General features: G+C 35.3%; 1 protein-coding gene across 1 annotated transcript; it reads left to right on the forward strand.

Annotated features, from left to right (window-relative positions):
- Window positions 1-705: 705 nt before the first annotated feature.
- On the forward strand, window positions 706-12,365 carry LOC128993371 (uncharacterized). Its single transcript, XM_054417231.1, has 4 exons — window positions 706-748; window positions 6,749-8,323; window positions 9,750-9,880; window positions 12,125-12,365. The coding sequence occupies exons 1-4, from the start codon at window positions 706-708 to the stop codon at window positions 12,248-12,250; spliced, it is 1,875 nt and encodes a 624-aa protein (XP_054273206.1). The 3' UTR covers window positions 12,251-12,365.
- Window positions 12,366-14,449: the final 2,084 nt, after the last annotated feature.

Raw genomic sequence — 14,449 nt, forward strand, 5'->3', positions numbered from 1 at the left:
AACTAATTTTCTACATTAGTGCATCTTACAGTTAGGTTTGTCTTAGTTTGCGATGTCTCTAACTGATCGAAACTCAACAAATGTGGTTGTCGAAGGAAATGAATTGATTGCCACCTATAACATTACCCACTACTCCTACACTCTACAGTTGAGTTTGCAGCATTTTTAAGTCACAAACTAAAGATAACTCAATTCTAAACGGCATTGTTGCTGCAGAGAACTAATTCCATGGGTAACACATATAGTGGTTACAGTTGAGTTTGGCTCACTTGAGGTGTCCCTAGCTGATGAGAATTCAACTGTAAACAGTATAGTTTCTGCAGAAAACTAATTACATGGATAACATCACACATTGCAATGGCTACAGTTGAGTTTGGCTCACTTGAGGTGTCCCTAAGTGATGAGAATTCAACTGTAAACAAGATGGTTGCTGCAGAAAACGAATTACATGTATAACATCACACATTGCAATGGCTACAGTTGACTTTGGCTCACTTGAGGTGTCCCTAGGTGATGAGAATTCAACTGTAAACAAGATGGTTGCTGCAGGAAGCGAGATGATCGCCAGTGCGGTAATTTGTCGGTTTCCCAGCGACTCCTGCCACTTGTAGAGGTCGCGACCATCCTCGGATCCTTCACCCGTTTCCTCAGGACTTCTCTGGTAGAGTGGTAGACTACTGACTCTTCAGTCTGTGCCTATGGACCATGGAGTACACCTCCGCCGCTGTTGTCTTGCTCGGGATCATCTGTGAGTGCTTGGAATATGCTGTCATATGTTTTGGAAAACTGTTCTTTTGCTATTTTGTGACTAAAATATGATATTATTCAAACAATGTATTTTTAAATGTGCGTTATTAGTTCGTAGCTATCACGGAATATTTCGACGGCCACCATGGTTAATTTTAAAATTTAAGCGTGCTGTTACCCGTAATTCAATAAAATGTTAAGGGGTCTTTTTGGTTGTAGCTTTGTAGCGGACCTTCGCGTAAAGAGTCTTTTACCACAGCTTAAATAGATAACAATAAATGTCCCAGAAAACTTAGACGTTTTCTTTGTAGTTTGAACGTATAAAATTCATATTAGGTTAGGTTTCAGGGTACTGTATAAGCAATTTTCGGAACTTTAATCCAGTAATAAAACTATTTTTAAGGATTTCAAAGTCAAGCTTACAATATTCCATAATATCAATTATTGAACTTTGTATTGGTTTCGGCAACTGCAGTTAGGCCTTGTCAGCTTAGTTTAGTACGAAATACTTCAAATTTTAACCCATTCCTGTAGATGTATCCAATAATTTCCGTTTTTATCCAACTTTTAATTTTTTTATGTTGCATATGTCCGGGAGATTTCAAACAACCCACACAACCCGGCTTCGGAAACACGCACGGAATTATTGTCGTTCAGTGTCGATATGATGTTAAACAGAACAGCTGATTAAAAGAGTACAGTCCAGTGAACACACGCAAGCCAACCGTAAACAAGGTACAAAACAAAGCAAACAGCACAATTAATTATACTAAAGGTCGTCCAGTGGTCGAAAACTTGACCAAAAATGTGTAATGTACAGACTTATTTATTTTCAACCCACGCTATAAATAAAACATGTGATTAGAATTTCCTCGATTTGTTTTAAATTTTCTGTTTAGTTATATTGTGTTGTTATTTCGTCACCAGCGGTAACCCATAAAGTCCATGTTGATTTTAAAATTTTAAATTCATTTTTTTTTTGCTTATTTTTTAGCCTCTTTTAATCTATAAATGGATTCTACGCACCTACAGGAAAATATTTTTCTAACGATATGCGTAGATTTTCCCTGCGATGTACACGAGCTGAGAAAAAAAGGTTTTAGAAACACGCTTGCCTATTAATATATAGATATAGTAAACACGGGCAGATATATTACACACGAGTAACTGTATTTCCGTATGTTTATGGTTTCGGGTTGATTTTTGTTTGTCCCTAGGTTATCATCAATAGGACACGAGTGAGGACTGGAAAGATACTTTTGGCTCTTTTAATGGTTTTTATTTCCACCGAAATTTTATTTTCCATAGAATTCTTTTGCATAAAATAAACGTTCGTTGTCACTGAAGTTTTAGGCCTACTGTTTTGTCTGCCGATTGTGTTACTTTTCGAGTCAACCATTTTAGATTTTCAGGAAACAAATCACAAAAAACACCGCGAACCACGAACAATGCAACATTAAATTACAATCAAGAGCAATTATTGATCAAAAAGCTGTTATTATGTAGTTTACAAAGAGGAAAATGTGCATACAGCTGATGTCCTTGAATCCAGCTTATTCTGTTTCAAACAGGTTAAAAGATAGACACGGTATAACCCCGCAATTAATAATAACGTGTATGGAATAGAACCGATTTGGCAACGGTATGATAAAAACACTCTGTCAAAAAGTTTTCATGAAAGAAATATTTTGGTAACTTGAATTAGTTTCCGGAACAGCTGATTTCTCAATAGTTTGCAAAGCAACTAATTTCTTATTCAATAAACAGCTGATTTACTTTGTCAACTACTTTGATGAAGACAACTTGACAAAAAAATAGGCCCTTTTCAAAATTGTTTCTTTAGAACAGTTAGGTCTGAGATTTAGATAAATATGTGATTTAAAATTACACCGTTTTTCATTATGTGTTTGTACACCATTGTATTTATGTTTATTACTTGCTCCCCTTATACATAATATATGGAGACAGTATTGTTTTCGTCAAAATTTTAAAGTTTGAGTTTTGAGTGGATATATCCGTTTTGGGTCCCCCCTGAACCCAAAAAAGTGGTTTTCGAAGTGATGTCTGTATGTGTTTTGTGTACAGAGCTACAGGCCACACCTCTCGTCCGATTTTGATGAAATTTGGTACGTAGGTAAAATTCATTATATATCCGGGCGTTTTTTTTTATTTTTGCAAAATCTTTATTTTGAACGGTGGTTTTCCCATAAAAACCCATAAAATAACGGGAAAATCGGATTTTCTCAAAAACAGCCACAACGATTTTGATAAAAATTTAGAATGTTGTAGTCCTTTAAATTCTGAACAAATGGTACAAATTCCATTTCCGCTAAAATTACGGTTCCAAAGTTATTGTAACTTATGTTATTTCCCCCCCCCCCAAAAAAAAACCCAATAAAAACAAAAAATTGGATTTTTAAAAAAAGATCGGTTTTGATTAAAATTAGAATGTTATGGTCCTTAAACTTTTGAACGAAATGGTACAGATCCCATTTCCCTACAAAGTAGGCCTATGGTTCAAAGGTTAATGTAACTTATCTTATTTGCCTTAGAAGGTGGTTTGAAATAAACGGACTAAAATTAAACCCAGAAAAAAAACACGACTGGTAAAATTTAATACGATACAATCCCGAAATTTCACAGATAAAACAAGAACCAAAACTGTCAAAGGTACTAAACTTGTAGGTTTGCATGTTGATTCAAATTTATCCTGGGCCAAGTGCATTGAAAACAATACACAAGCTTAATTCTGTCTGTTTCCAAATGCTTTGTTTGAGAAATATTTTAGATATGAAAACACGTTTAATGATATATTATGCATATTTTTATTCAATATTGCATTATGGGATTGAATTTTGGGGATTCTCATCAGAAATGGAAAATATTTTTAAAGTAAAAAAAAATACTTAAGAATTATGACATTTGCTAAACGGAAACATTCATGTACGGTACACCAATTTTTTAAAGAACTTAATGTAATGGATGTACCAAGTTAAATCATTTTTAAATCCTTATTAACGGTACAGTTGAATTTTGAAAACTTATATGCAGAGAATTTTGACCATCCATATAACACCCGTTTCAAAAAGAATTTTCAGTTTCCGATTCACAGATTAAAATTAATAGAAAAAACACCAAAATATATGGGAAAGACATTTTTCCTACAGTCACCCGACAAAGTTGGCTTCCTTGTACTGTTTATAGTACAGAAAGCTGCTAATTGCTGCATATTTATACTTTGCCGTACGGTTTATACTTTGCCGTACGGTTTATACTTTGCCGCACATCAGGATTCCAACGAAACAACACAAAACAGCGTGGTTCTATTATGCACGTAATCCGTGTACGCTTGGAAATAGGTTGGCAACACTTAAAGATAATAATACTATGAGCAGCTGATTGACTATTATAACTACGATTTAACCTGTCATTTCGTGTTTATAGTTTCGGTATTTCTGAACTTTCTGGGCTTTTCTTTTAAAGGTTTTTAAAACATTCCTACGATCTTAATAAACAAAAAAATACCTTTAAAGCATTTTTTAAGGCGCGGAAACCACTTCAAATTACAAAAACATACGGAACTATATTCTCAAAACGCGGAGCACATTTCTTGCCGAGGAAAAATAGCGGAGTGATACGGACCACGGGTACTACTTTCTCTAAGGCACCATTTGTGTTGCCAGCTGAACCTAAAAACGTGTCGGATAGTGTTTGAAAGACTAATTATTTATATGTTTTATAGTGACTGTAGGAAAAATATAATGTGTAACACGAGTGAAAAAGGCCTTTGCTGCACTCGAGATCATTCCGCACTCGCCTGCGGCTCGTGCGTAAACATTGCTCTCGTGTGCAGCAAAGTGCCACTTTCACCACTAGTTACACAAATAACTATTTAATAAACTGCAACCAAAATATAAAGATTTAATAAACAAAACGTCTTTTAAAAGCAGCCTTTTGCCTCATTTCTTGTGAACAAAATATATTACAGTATTGATAAATTTTTTGAATGGTGGTAATTTTTTAAATTAGTAAATATTATGTTTTATAAAATAACCCAAATAAATATTTCTAAGAATCTTTGTTTATTTTTAGTATTTTAGGTACTTATTATGATATATTATGATTATATTGACAATGTTACCTGTTTTTGTAGCTGTAAAACGTTTATGTGACAATAAAGATATATTTATTTTTTTATTTATTCCCATAAAACCCCATAAAATAAAAAATATTGGATTTAAGGAAAAAAGCCGGGTTTTATTGAAATTAATTTGTTATAGTCTTTATAATTCTAAACAAAAATATTGAAGCCCCCCATTGCTGTAACAATTACTGTTCAAAAGTTATTGCAACTTTTGTGATTTATCCCAATAGAATAAATAGATCATAGACACTACCACCGCTGATAAAGATTGTTTACAAGCTTATGGGAGAAAGTGTCAGTTTTCTGATACCTTATTAATTTTTGTAACTGCAGGAGTAAGATTTCTTACTTGTCGCAGTTGCATAATAACAACTGTAGACAAAATTGTGCAATTCGTGTGCAAAAAGTCTATCTCAAACTCGAACAAATTTAAGCAAATGGAATCCCTTGTTCTTCAAATTTTCCCTATTTTAAAAAAAGAGCATCTTTGAACATACTGTTAAGACCATAAAAATGAGGCTGTAAAAGGTTATTCTAATTACAAACCAAGCTTGCAGATCACTGTAGTGTCACTAATGCAAAACTATTATAGCCAATAAATTCACGCATTAATATACATATAAAATATTTAGATTTAGTTTGTGGTTCATCTCTTCAATATAAGCCTAATACGGAGACCTTAAGCCTGATAAACGCACACATTTAGCTTTAAACAATTCAACTTCATTAAACATTTGGAAGCGAACGTGTTTGTAAGTTTTAACAATAACTTCTAATTAGCTCTTACATTTTTAATGTGTGATCAAAATTAGGTAATTTTTGTCTTTGAGTACTGTTTGTCCCTTAAGGTCTCCACCGAGACTATGTAGCCAGTCAGGCTAAGATAAAATCTGAGACCAACATAGAATAATATAATAACAGGTTAAAAACATACCTTTTTGTTCGTCAAGGCTTTTAATTATTCTGGTGTGACTAGTTCGACAATTTCACTGGGGAAGACTAAAGACAGACAAAAAGGTACGTAACCTATTATATTGTTCGTACCAGTCTTGGTGGAAAAAATGCTTAAACCATAAACCCACACAGTGTTCCAAACTTTACTTAGTATTATTCTATTATTCGTTCATAATCCTTGTATTAGGCATCCAACTTTTTGCAAGTTCTTCAAAAGTTAACTTGTGATAAAATTTTTATTTTTTTTATTTTCATGTTTAACAAAAGGTTTTTGAGAATGGGATGGGATGCTCAACTAGTTTACCTGGGCAAATTTTAAGGGATGATAGATACACACTAAAAACTCAGACACTATACAACGTAAAACGTCTATTAATATCTTTCATGAATCGATGTAATCCCTGAAAAAGTAATTATTGTATAGGTGTGTGACCTTTTTGTGTCTCTAACACCATAAACATTATGTTTTCAGGTAAGCTAGCCAAACTCTTATCCTTAAAATAAAATTCTAATTGGCCACATGGAGTTCCCTCAAAACATAGACAATAGTTATTTGTGCAACTAGTGAGCAAAGTGAGCAATTGCCTCACTCATGAGAAATCCTTAAATGGTTTCTCGAGTGAGGCGATTGCACTTTGCACTCGAGTTGCACATTATATTTTTCCTACAGTTACCATAAGAGAAATAAATTGGTAAAGAAACGTGCCTTCACGTTGCAAATCTGGAGTGAGACAATGTTAACATTGTCTAACTGATGAGCGAATTGGCTACTTTGCTTTCTCAAATCAGTGAGAGAACATGTACATTGTTAGGTAACTGTAGGAAAAAGAAAAAATACCACAACTTTTACATGTTTCAAAGAATCATCGAGGGAACTTTGGTTTCTCCTCTCTGTTTGTACAGGTTTGCTGGTGGTCCGTGCTGAAGAGCCAGTTGCAACCAGCCAAGTCAGCGATCGTTCCAGGTACCATCAGCAAGTAGAGTTCATCAGCAACTACCTACTTCAGGCTGCCAACCTCTCTATCAGTGCTGTCAATACTTCATCAGCTACCAACGACTCATCAGTCAGAATCCAGTCACCTTTTGTAGACAAAAATGGAACATCGACAAAAGACAATAACACGACACCGAATGAAATCCAAGTGATACCCGTTCCAGCTGCAGTGTCTTCTGCTATTGACACACTTCCAGTCCATCCTCGGATACCGAGGAGATCGTCAACAAGGAGGAGTAGAAACGAACACAGACACAGCAGAAGGGTGTTTCAAGGCCAACCTGTGAGATTTCTCCTTCCTCCCTTCAAGAATGAAATATTTGAAACAGTTTCGCTAACTACAACATCTCCTCAGCCGACCAATTCAATATTTACCACGACAGAAAAAGAAGTGAGTTCTACCACTCAGGTTGCCAACTATGAACAGCTTGACGAGAATAAATTGGAACTGAAAGAGTTTAAACAAAACCCTGGACCGCAACATAGAAGGGTGTTTATTCCTCCACCCTTGAGGTATTTACTGCCACCGTTCTTTTACGAAAATTATATCAACGCACAATCCTCCACCTCACCAACTGTCACACAAAAATCGACAGAGGCTTTCACACTTTTAACGGAAGATTATTACTATACAACAAATTCAAGTGCATATAGTCAAAATATTAGTTATGAAAGTTCCTCTTTAGCACCGATCATTGTTATAGAAACAGCATCACAGCCAGATGATACGCAAGACTGGAACTACCCTGAAGAGTATTCTACTGCTCCAACAGATCTAGCTTACAACGAACCTGAAAAAGAAACAGAGCTCAGAAGTTCACCGAACCCTGTGGTTCACCATATTCCATCTAGCACTTTAGCACCTTTGAGGTATCCTGAATTTTTCTTTAAAAACCCTCAGCAGGATGATGACTATAGTGATAACAATGAAAACAGGTGGTCGAGTCCAAAATCATCCTTGACATCAAAACTGCCCCAGTATTCTTCAACAACAGCAATTCCTCAGACTAGTGAATCGTCGGGATTTGTGTTTGGTAGGTACAAAACTAAAATTGACAATTATGCTTCTAGATCAACAGCATCTATTTCATCCACTACCTCCACATCCACTCCATATCCTTTCTTGAGGGGACCAAATATAGAACAGGCGCTGTTTGAAACTGGAGAGTTTCAAGCTGTGATTGAATCAGCTGACCAGAATCGCTCCTCTAATGAATCAGGAGACCCCACTCTATCTATGATGGATCGACCTCTTCTTGCACAAGAAGTGGCTCAAGCCGGTATGAAAATAACTGCACACATGAAGAAAGCAAAAATGAATAGCAATCTCAAAAGAGGAAAATCTAAGTACCATCATCTTAATCAGTTCAACTTTCAGACTGAGAGCGACTCAAGAGGTACTTCAAAGTCTTTACAGCTTGCAGTGGCAGAATCATCTTACTATGATGGCAGACGAGCGTCGAAACAGATTGCAGAAGAAGCAGGTAGGAACTTATTAATATGTCCAAACTATGGGTTAATCTGCTTAGGGATACGACAACACTGTATTAAGAGTGTCACCTCAAGCACATATAAAGAGCACACCACTTTTTTACGAGCCACCTCTTTGTTGTTTAATGATTTGTGAATCCCGAATATTTATCTTGTAGCAATTGAGTCGGTGAAATCACATAAACTTGGCGCAATCTTAGAACTTTAATAAACATCTCTATATTACTTTACACATACGGCCACTTTTGCCTAAGAAAGGACTATAGAATTGCACTAAATTATACATAACAAACAACCATTTTATTTAATACTTCCAAAAATCAAGATAAACAGAATGCTTGATAACAAACTGATAATTAAACAGCTGACTGATAATTAGACCAGCTGATAATTAAATTCCTTATTAATTCAACTATCTAAGATTCTCTGGTAGCTCTTCACCATCCATACGTCTTGGCATTACATTTGAAACCCTTATCTCTTTCGACATTTTATCTGTCCTTTGCAGTCTATTATACAGACTGTCCCAAAAGTCCCGGACCGGTTTAATATTTTCCAAACGACAACAGATAAATCAATAAGATTTGGTACATCAACACCACACCTAAAAATCTACTTTTTTAAGGAAATATTAATTTTCTGTCACATCATGGGGACGTCCCGCAAGGAGTCAGAAGGAAATCTTAAATAGAAGCATAGGTTGACATGTACATCAAATTAAAGGTCTTTACTAGCAGAATATAATGCCACAAATTTGAACTCAAACGAACAACCGAGTCAAGAATGACAGTGGTTCAAAGATTCATTTAATTTGCATTGCTATTATACGCTTACTCCTCGGGGGGCACAGCCCTAGGAATCGGAAGGAAATTGTTAACGTAAGCATAGGTCGATATGCACATCAAATTAAAGGTCTTCACTAGTAGATTACAATGCCGTAAATTCAAGCTCAAAAGAACGCCTGAGTAAAAAATGGCAGTCGTTCAAAGATTCAAAATGGCGGATTCAAGCAATCTTTGAACGGCTGCCATTTTTTATTCAGTTATCCGTTTGAGTTCAAATTTGCGGCATTATATTCTGCTAGTAAAGGTCTTTAATTTGATGTGCATATCAACCTATGCTTCTATTTAAGACTTCCTTCTGACTCCTTGCGGGACGTCCCCATGGTATGACAGAAAATTTATAGTTCCTTAAAAAAGTAGATTTTTAGGTGTGGTGTTGATGTGCAAAATCTTATTGATTTATCTGTTGTCGTTTGGAAAATATTAAACCGGTCCGGGACTTTTGGGACAGTCTGTATGTGACTTGAGTAATTTTACTTCTTTGGATTGGTGTTATAATAAATGGGAATATTACATGTATACATTTTGATAACTTTGTAGAAGTCCAAATAGCCTATGGATAATTTTTATATTCCAGATATTCGAGCAATCCCTGGCCGAGCAGGTAGGGATTATCCGACATTCACTAAACCTCCTGCATCAGACTTCTCATGCAACTCTGTCAGTTACCATCGTGGATATGTTGCAGACCCTTCAACTGGCTGTCAGGTTAGATTGCTTTTATAAAAACAAAAACAATAGTTTAAAACTAAGCTTAGATTTTTCACTGATTAGATGGATACTGGAAGTTGATGAACCAGTTGAAACTAATTTTTATACCAGAACAGTTAAATTATTATTCCTACATTGAGATTACTACTAATGAAGTTCTTTCTAAGTTTTTCATACAGACTTAGGAAAGTTTATGGTAAAAGATGGGATAGCCTACTTTAGTGACCTTCAGCTTCGTCATGACAAAATAACTAAATTCTTGGTCTACCGGAGAGAACGCGACTCTCCTCACTGCACAATGACACCGGCTCCTTAAGATTGAGACGGTGCCTAGGGATGAAGATTGATAAAAATAAGTTATGAAAAAGGTTAATAGAAAAGGTATTATATTATACATACATAGTATACAGGGTGACAAAAAAGTCTGGAAACGGCTTGATATCGTTTTAACTAAATTCGTTAGAAAATTCAAACTTTACACATCAACTTATATGTATGAAAACTACTTTTTGCAAGCAATACCATTTTTTGAACTTCACCAGGGGACGGCCCATGAGGAGTAGGTGCATAATCTTTAATGTAAGCATAGGTTGATATGCACGTCATTTTAAAGGTCTGGTCAAGTGGAGTTCATTGCCGGAAACCGCGTCAAAAAAGGTTCATCCGTTACAAAATGGCGGCAGTCCAAAGTTCTTGCGGAATACCTGCAGAGGCTTTAGAATTGGTAAATACTCATATTCAACATTAGCCGGGAAATCTGAAACCCGTTTAAATTTGTTTTGAAGATTGAATAATATTAGTCTATGAGCTAGTTGACTTTAAAATACAATTTTAGCTCTCAAGGTTATGTTTAATACGAGTATTTACCAATAGTAAGGCCTGTACAGGTGTATTCAACAAGAACTTTGGACAGCCACCATTTTGTAACGGATGAACCTTTTTTGACGCGGTTTACGGCAAATAACTCCACTTGACCAGACCTTTAAAATGATGTGCATATCAACATATGCTTGCATTAAAGATTATGTACCTACTCCTCATGGGTCGTCCCCTGGTAGAGGTAAAAAATGATAATTCTTGGAAAAAGTAGTTTTTATAAATGTAAGTTGATGTGAAAAGTTTGAATTTTCTAACGGATTTTGTTAAAAAGATATTAAACCGTTTCCAGACTTTTTTGTCACCCTGTATATGTATGTATATGTGTTGCATAAAGAAGTGTATTTTATTTTGTTTTAGTGCTCAGAATGTTAATTTATGTGGGACAATTTTATTAATATTCAATGGACATATGCCAACCCAGCAGACGGTCGTATGACCATTGTTGTATGTGCATGTATCAATCTATAGTATCCATTTCATGTACTATGTACTGTACATAATATGTAATGTATTCATTAAAGCACTTTTCTATTCTATTCTATTCTATTAATAGAAAGGATGTGAGAGAAAATTTCACAACAGCACACTGATTCAGGGTCTCATTTAAATTCAGTTTCTTTTTTATTATAGAACTGCAACTAATTAGTTCTATAGGGACATTAATGGGGAAAATGTTTTATTAGTTCAAAAAGATTTTGTTATTCATCACATATGTACTCCAATGTTTCAATTCAATTTCATTAATGAACCAAAAATGTTGTTGCTCGTCAAAAATTTACTCTTTGGAACTGACTAACTCTTTAAAGGCTGATACGTTAGACTCAAGAGCAACACATCCAAACTTCTACTTAAAGCTGTTTAAACACTAGTACAATGGAAAATACAAGTAAAAGAAATATGTGACATGTGTTGTAATTTGGGAATCATATTTAGAACTGTAACGCTTAATCTTTTGGTTGGCCATTGTTAGTGCACTAGACGGAAAGACCGTTTAGTCTGATCAACAGTCAGGCGGTTTAAGGCGTTGTCTCTTTCAGGAGACATGGATTGAATGTCGTCTGTTCAAATACAGTCTCTGTCAAATCTGCTGTGCAGCTGATAAGGAGTTCAACTGTCTGCAGCAGAGCTTTGTCGGAGATGAGGCCCACATGAAATTAAGAATTGATGACTCAGGAAATTCGCTGGACAGGTTCTTTGTGGGCTGCACCCAAAATTATGAAACTTGCTACTTCTTGCTTACGCTTATTGTGCGTGTGTCCACCAAAAGACGTTTGATTATTGTGTTCATATGAGAGTAGAGATTATAACAATTGCTACAGTTAAATCACTGAAAACCCCAAGTTCAATTTATCTTTCTTGCAGGTGTTTTATATCTGTGTCGGTGATGGCCCAGGGGAGCCAATGCTGTGCCCTAACGGAACCATCTTCAGCCAAGACTTCCTCGTCTGTGATTGGTGGTACAATGTCGACTGTCATCGGCAAACATGACCTAAGACTTGCAGTCACACCTTATCATGTTAGTGTATTGATTAGTTTGTGTTGTTGGAAGGCAGAAATTAATCATTACACTTTCAATTTTGGAGGAACAATTGTTTTAAAGGTTTTTTTTAAGTTTTAATTGAAAAGAGGAAGTTCATGCGTTAACTGCAATTATAACTGATAAAAACTGCAGATTTCATCTGAAAGGAATCAAGTGGCTGTTTACTTAATAAAGATTAAAAATATAATTGTTACCTTTTGTTGATAAGCTCAGGGATGAACAGGATTGCTTCAAATATTTCAATATGCCTGCCAAATAATGTATTGTAAAACTCCTATTGCAAATCTTGTAGTAGTTTTAGTTACCAAAGAGTTACCATTAGTTACAATTAATTGTAAATACCTAAATTTAAATACAAATAGGCTTTGTGTGAGAAGGTAATCTTTTGTAACCCAGAATACCAATAAACTATAAGGGGCGGTTCACGAGCTCGGGACTTCATAGTCCGCGACCAGACGTTGGTCCCGGACTATATAAGCGACGACCAAAAAATGGGTTCACGAGTCAGAGCCTAATGATGTGAAAGCCGGGCCCATTGTAGGTCGAGACCAAATCCGTAGCGGAGCCTAATGACAGGGATTCGCAGGGAATTTCTGTTGAGACGTTGGTAACAACCAGTAACAACAGTCTGGAAACACATGTGAAACCACTGCTGTTGACATACGCACTTCCATACAATAGGATGATCGTGAAAAAGGGCTGAACCAAAACGTCCAAACCGATTATTTTCCCCGTATTTCATTGTCCCAATGCTCGCCTATGATAATCTATCTAAGTTTATTTATTTATAAACACAACAATCTACGTTTGTGTCAGATAATGGAAGTCTTTAGAGAAATATATTTTTCTGTGTGCATTATTATAATTCAATTAAGATGCATGATATAAAATAACCGGGTAGGCCTATTTATAACCGGATGAATGCCTATTTTGCATAAATGCCCGATAATTAAGGATGGTGATTTTTGGATAGGATAATTTTAACTAAACTTATTTAAATGGTACAATTATTGAAACTAAAATGTATTTAGAGGTACTGATTATTAGATATAAAAATCGTATGTGTGTGCTAGATTTAATCGTGGCTGTAAACAAAGAATATTCTTTCCGTTATTCTTCCACTCTATAATAATCTAACTGTAAAATGTTGAAAATAATATTCTGCAATTAGCTCGTAATATTATTTATGTTAACAGCTATGGTTTTTAATTTACATTTTGTGTTGTTGCGATTTTTAAAATCAGTTTCATTACAATGCGTTTATATTTACTAGGTAGGAAGGATTTACTTATATTATATTTACTAGTAGGAAAACATAGTTTTTTTTTCTTTGGGCATAGTTTCGAACTGAAAATTTGATTTGTTCTGCTTTCATTACCAAACAAATAGCTACCATCCAAACTTTACTAACATTAAATAAATCACCAGTTTCTCGATGAAAAGTGCCATCAGCCAAAAATATTAGTGCAACTGACATTTCTTTTTCAATTTAGAATACTGTAATGGATTTTGCTGTCGGGAAATCCGTGCCTTGGAGTGAACGCCTCAAATGTCTCATTGACGGCATCTTTGGACACATTTTAATCCATCTTTAAATTCATCAAGTCGTAAAGGGGTTTTAGTCATGATAACGAGCTGGTCCTATGCGAGGTAGTGGAGTGATGGTACATAATTGTTAACATAATACAGTATAGATATTTCATAGTCATATTCAATACACACGGCGACCAGCAAGTAGCCTACAACACAAGACGGTGATATCACCGCGAACCGTACTCAACGACTGACGGTTTGCTTGATGTTTCCCACGGCAAAAAACTATTTCTGATAATTATGTTGGATAACAATGGTTTAACTGTGGCTGATTAGTTATATTTATATTCTACGCATAATTAGCGAATTTCCCTATAGGGAAGTAGCTATTACCGTAGGTCTCATGGTAAGACCTAGGCCCGGGACCGATTTACTTTTTCATTTTGATGTCCCCAGAGGCCAAAAACACTATTCGTTCAAATTTTTATATATATATATATATATATGTGTCCATCCGCACGATAACTTGAGTAATTTTTGTCCGATTTTGATAAAGTTTGGTTTGAAGGTGTAAGGCGGGATAAACTTGAACGAGTTCGCGAACCAGCATAATC

This window comes from Macrosteles quadrilineatus, unplaced genomic scaffold (assembly GCF_028750875.1).
Source record: "Macrosteles quadrilineatus isolate MER2022 unplaced genomic scaffold, UCM_ALF_1.0 Scaffold_4__1_contigs__length_99947679, whole genome shotgun sequence".
NCBI lineage: Eukaryota > Metazoa > Arthropoda > Insecta > Hemiptera > Cicadellidae > Macrosteles > Macrosteles quadrilineatus.

Coding starts and splice junctions, on each gene's coding strand:
- LOC128993371 (XM_054417231.1), top strand. CDS start 706: ATGGAGTACACCTCCGCCGCTGTTGTCTTGCTCGGGATCATCT. Junction 749..6,748: donor TGTCTTGCTCGGGATCATCT/GTGAGTGCTTGG, acceptor CTGTTTGTACAG/GTTTGCTGGTGGTCCGTGCT. Junction 9,881..12,124: donor ACCCTTCAACTGGCTGTCAG/GTTAGATTGCTT, acceptor TCTTTCTTGCAG/GTGTTTTATATCTGTGTCGG.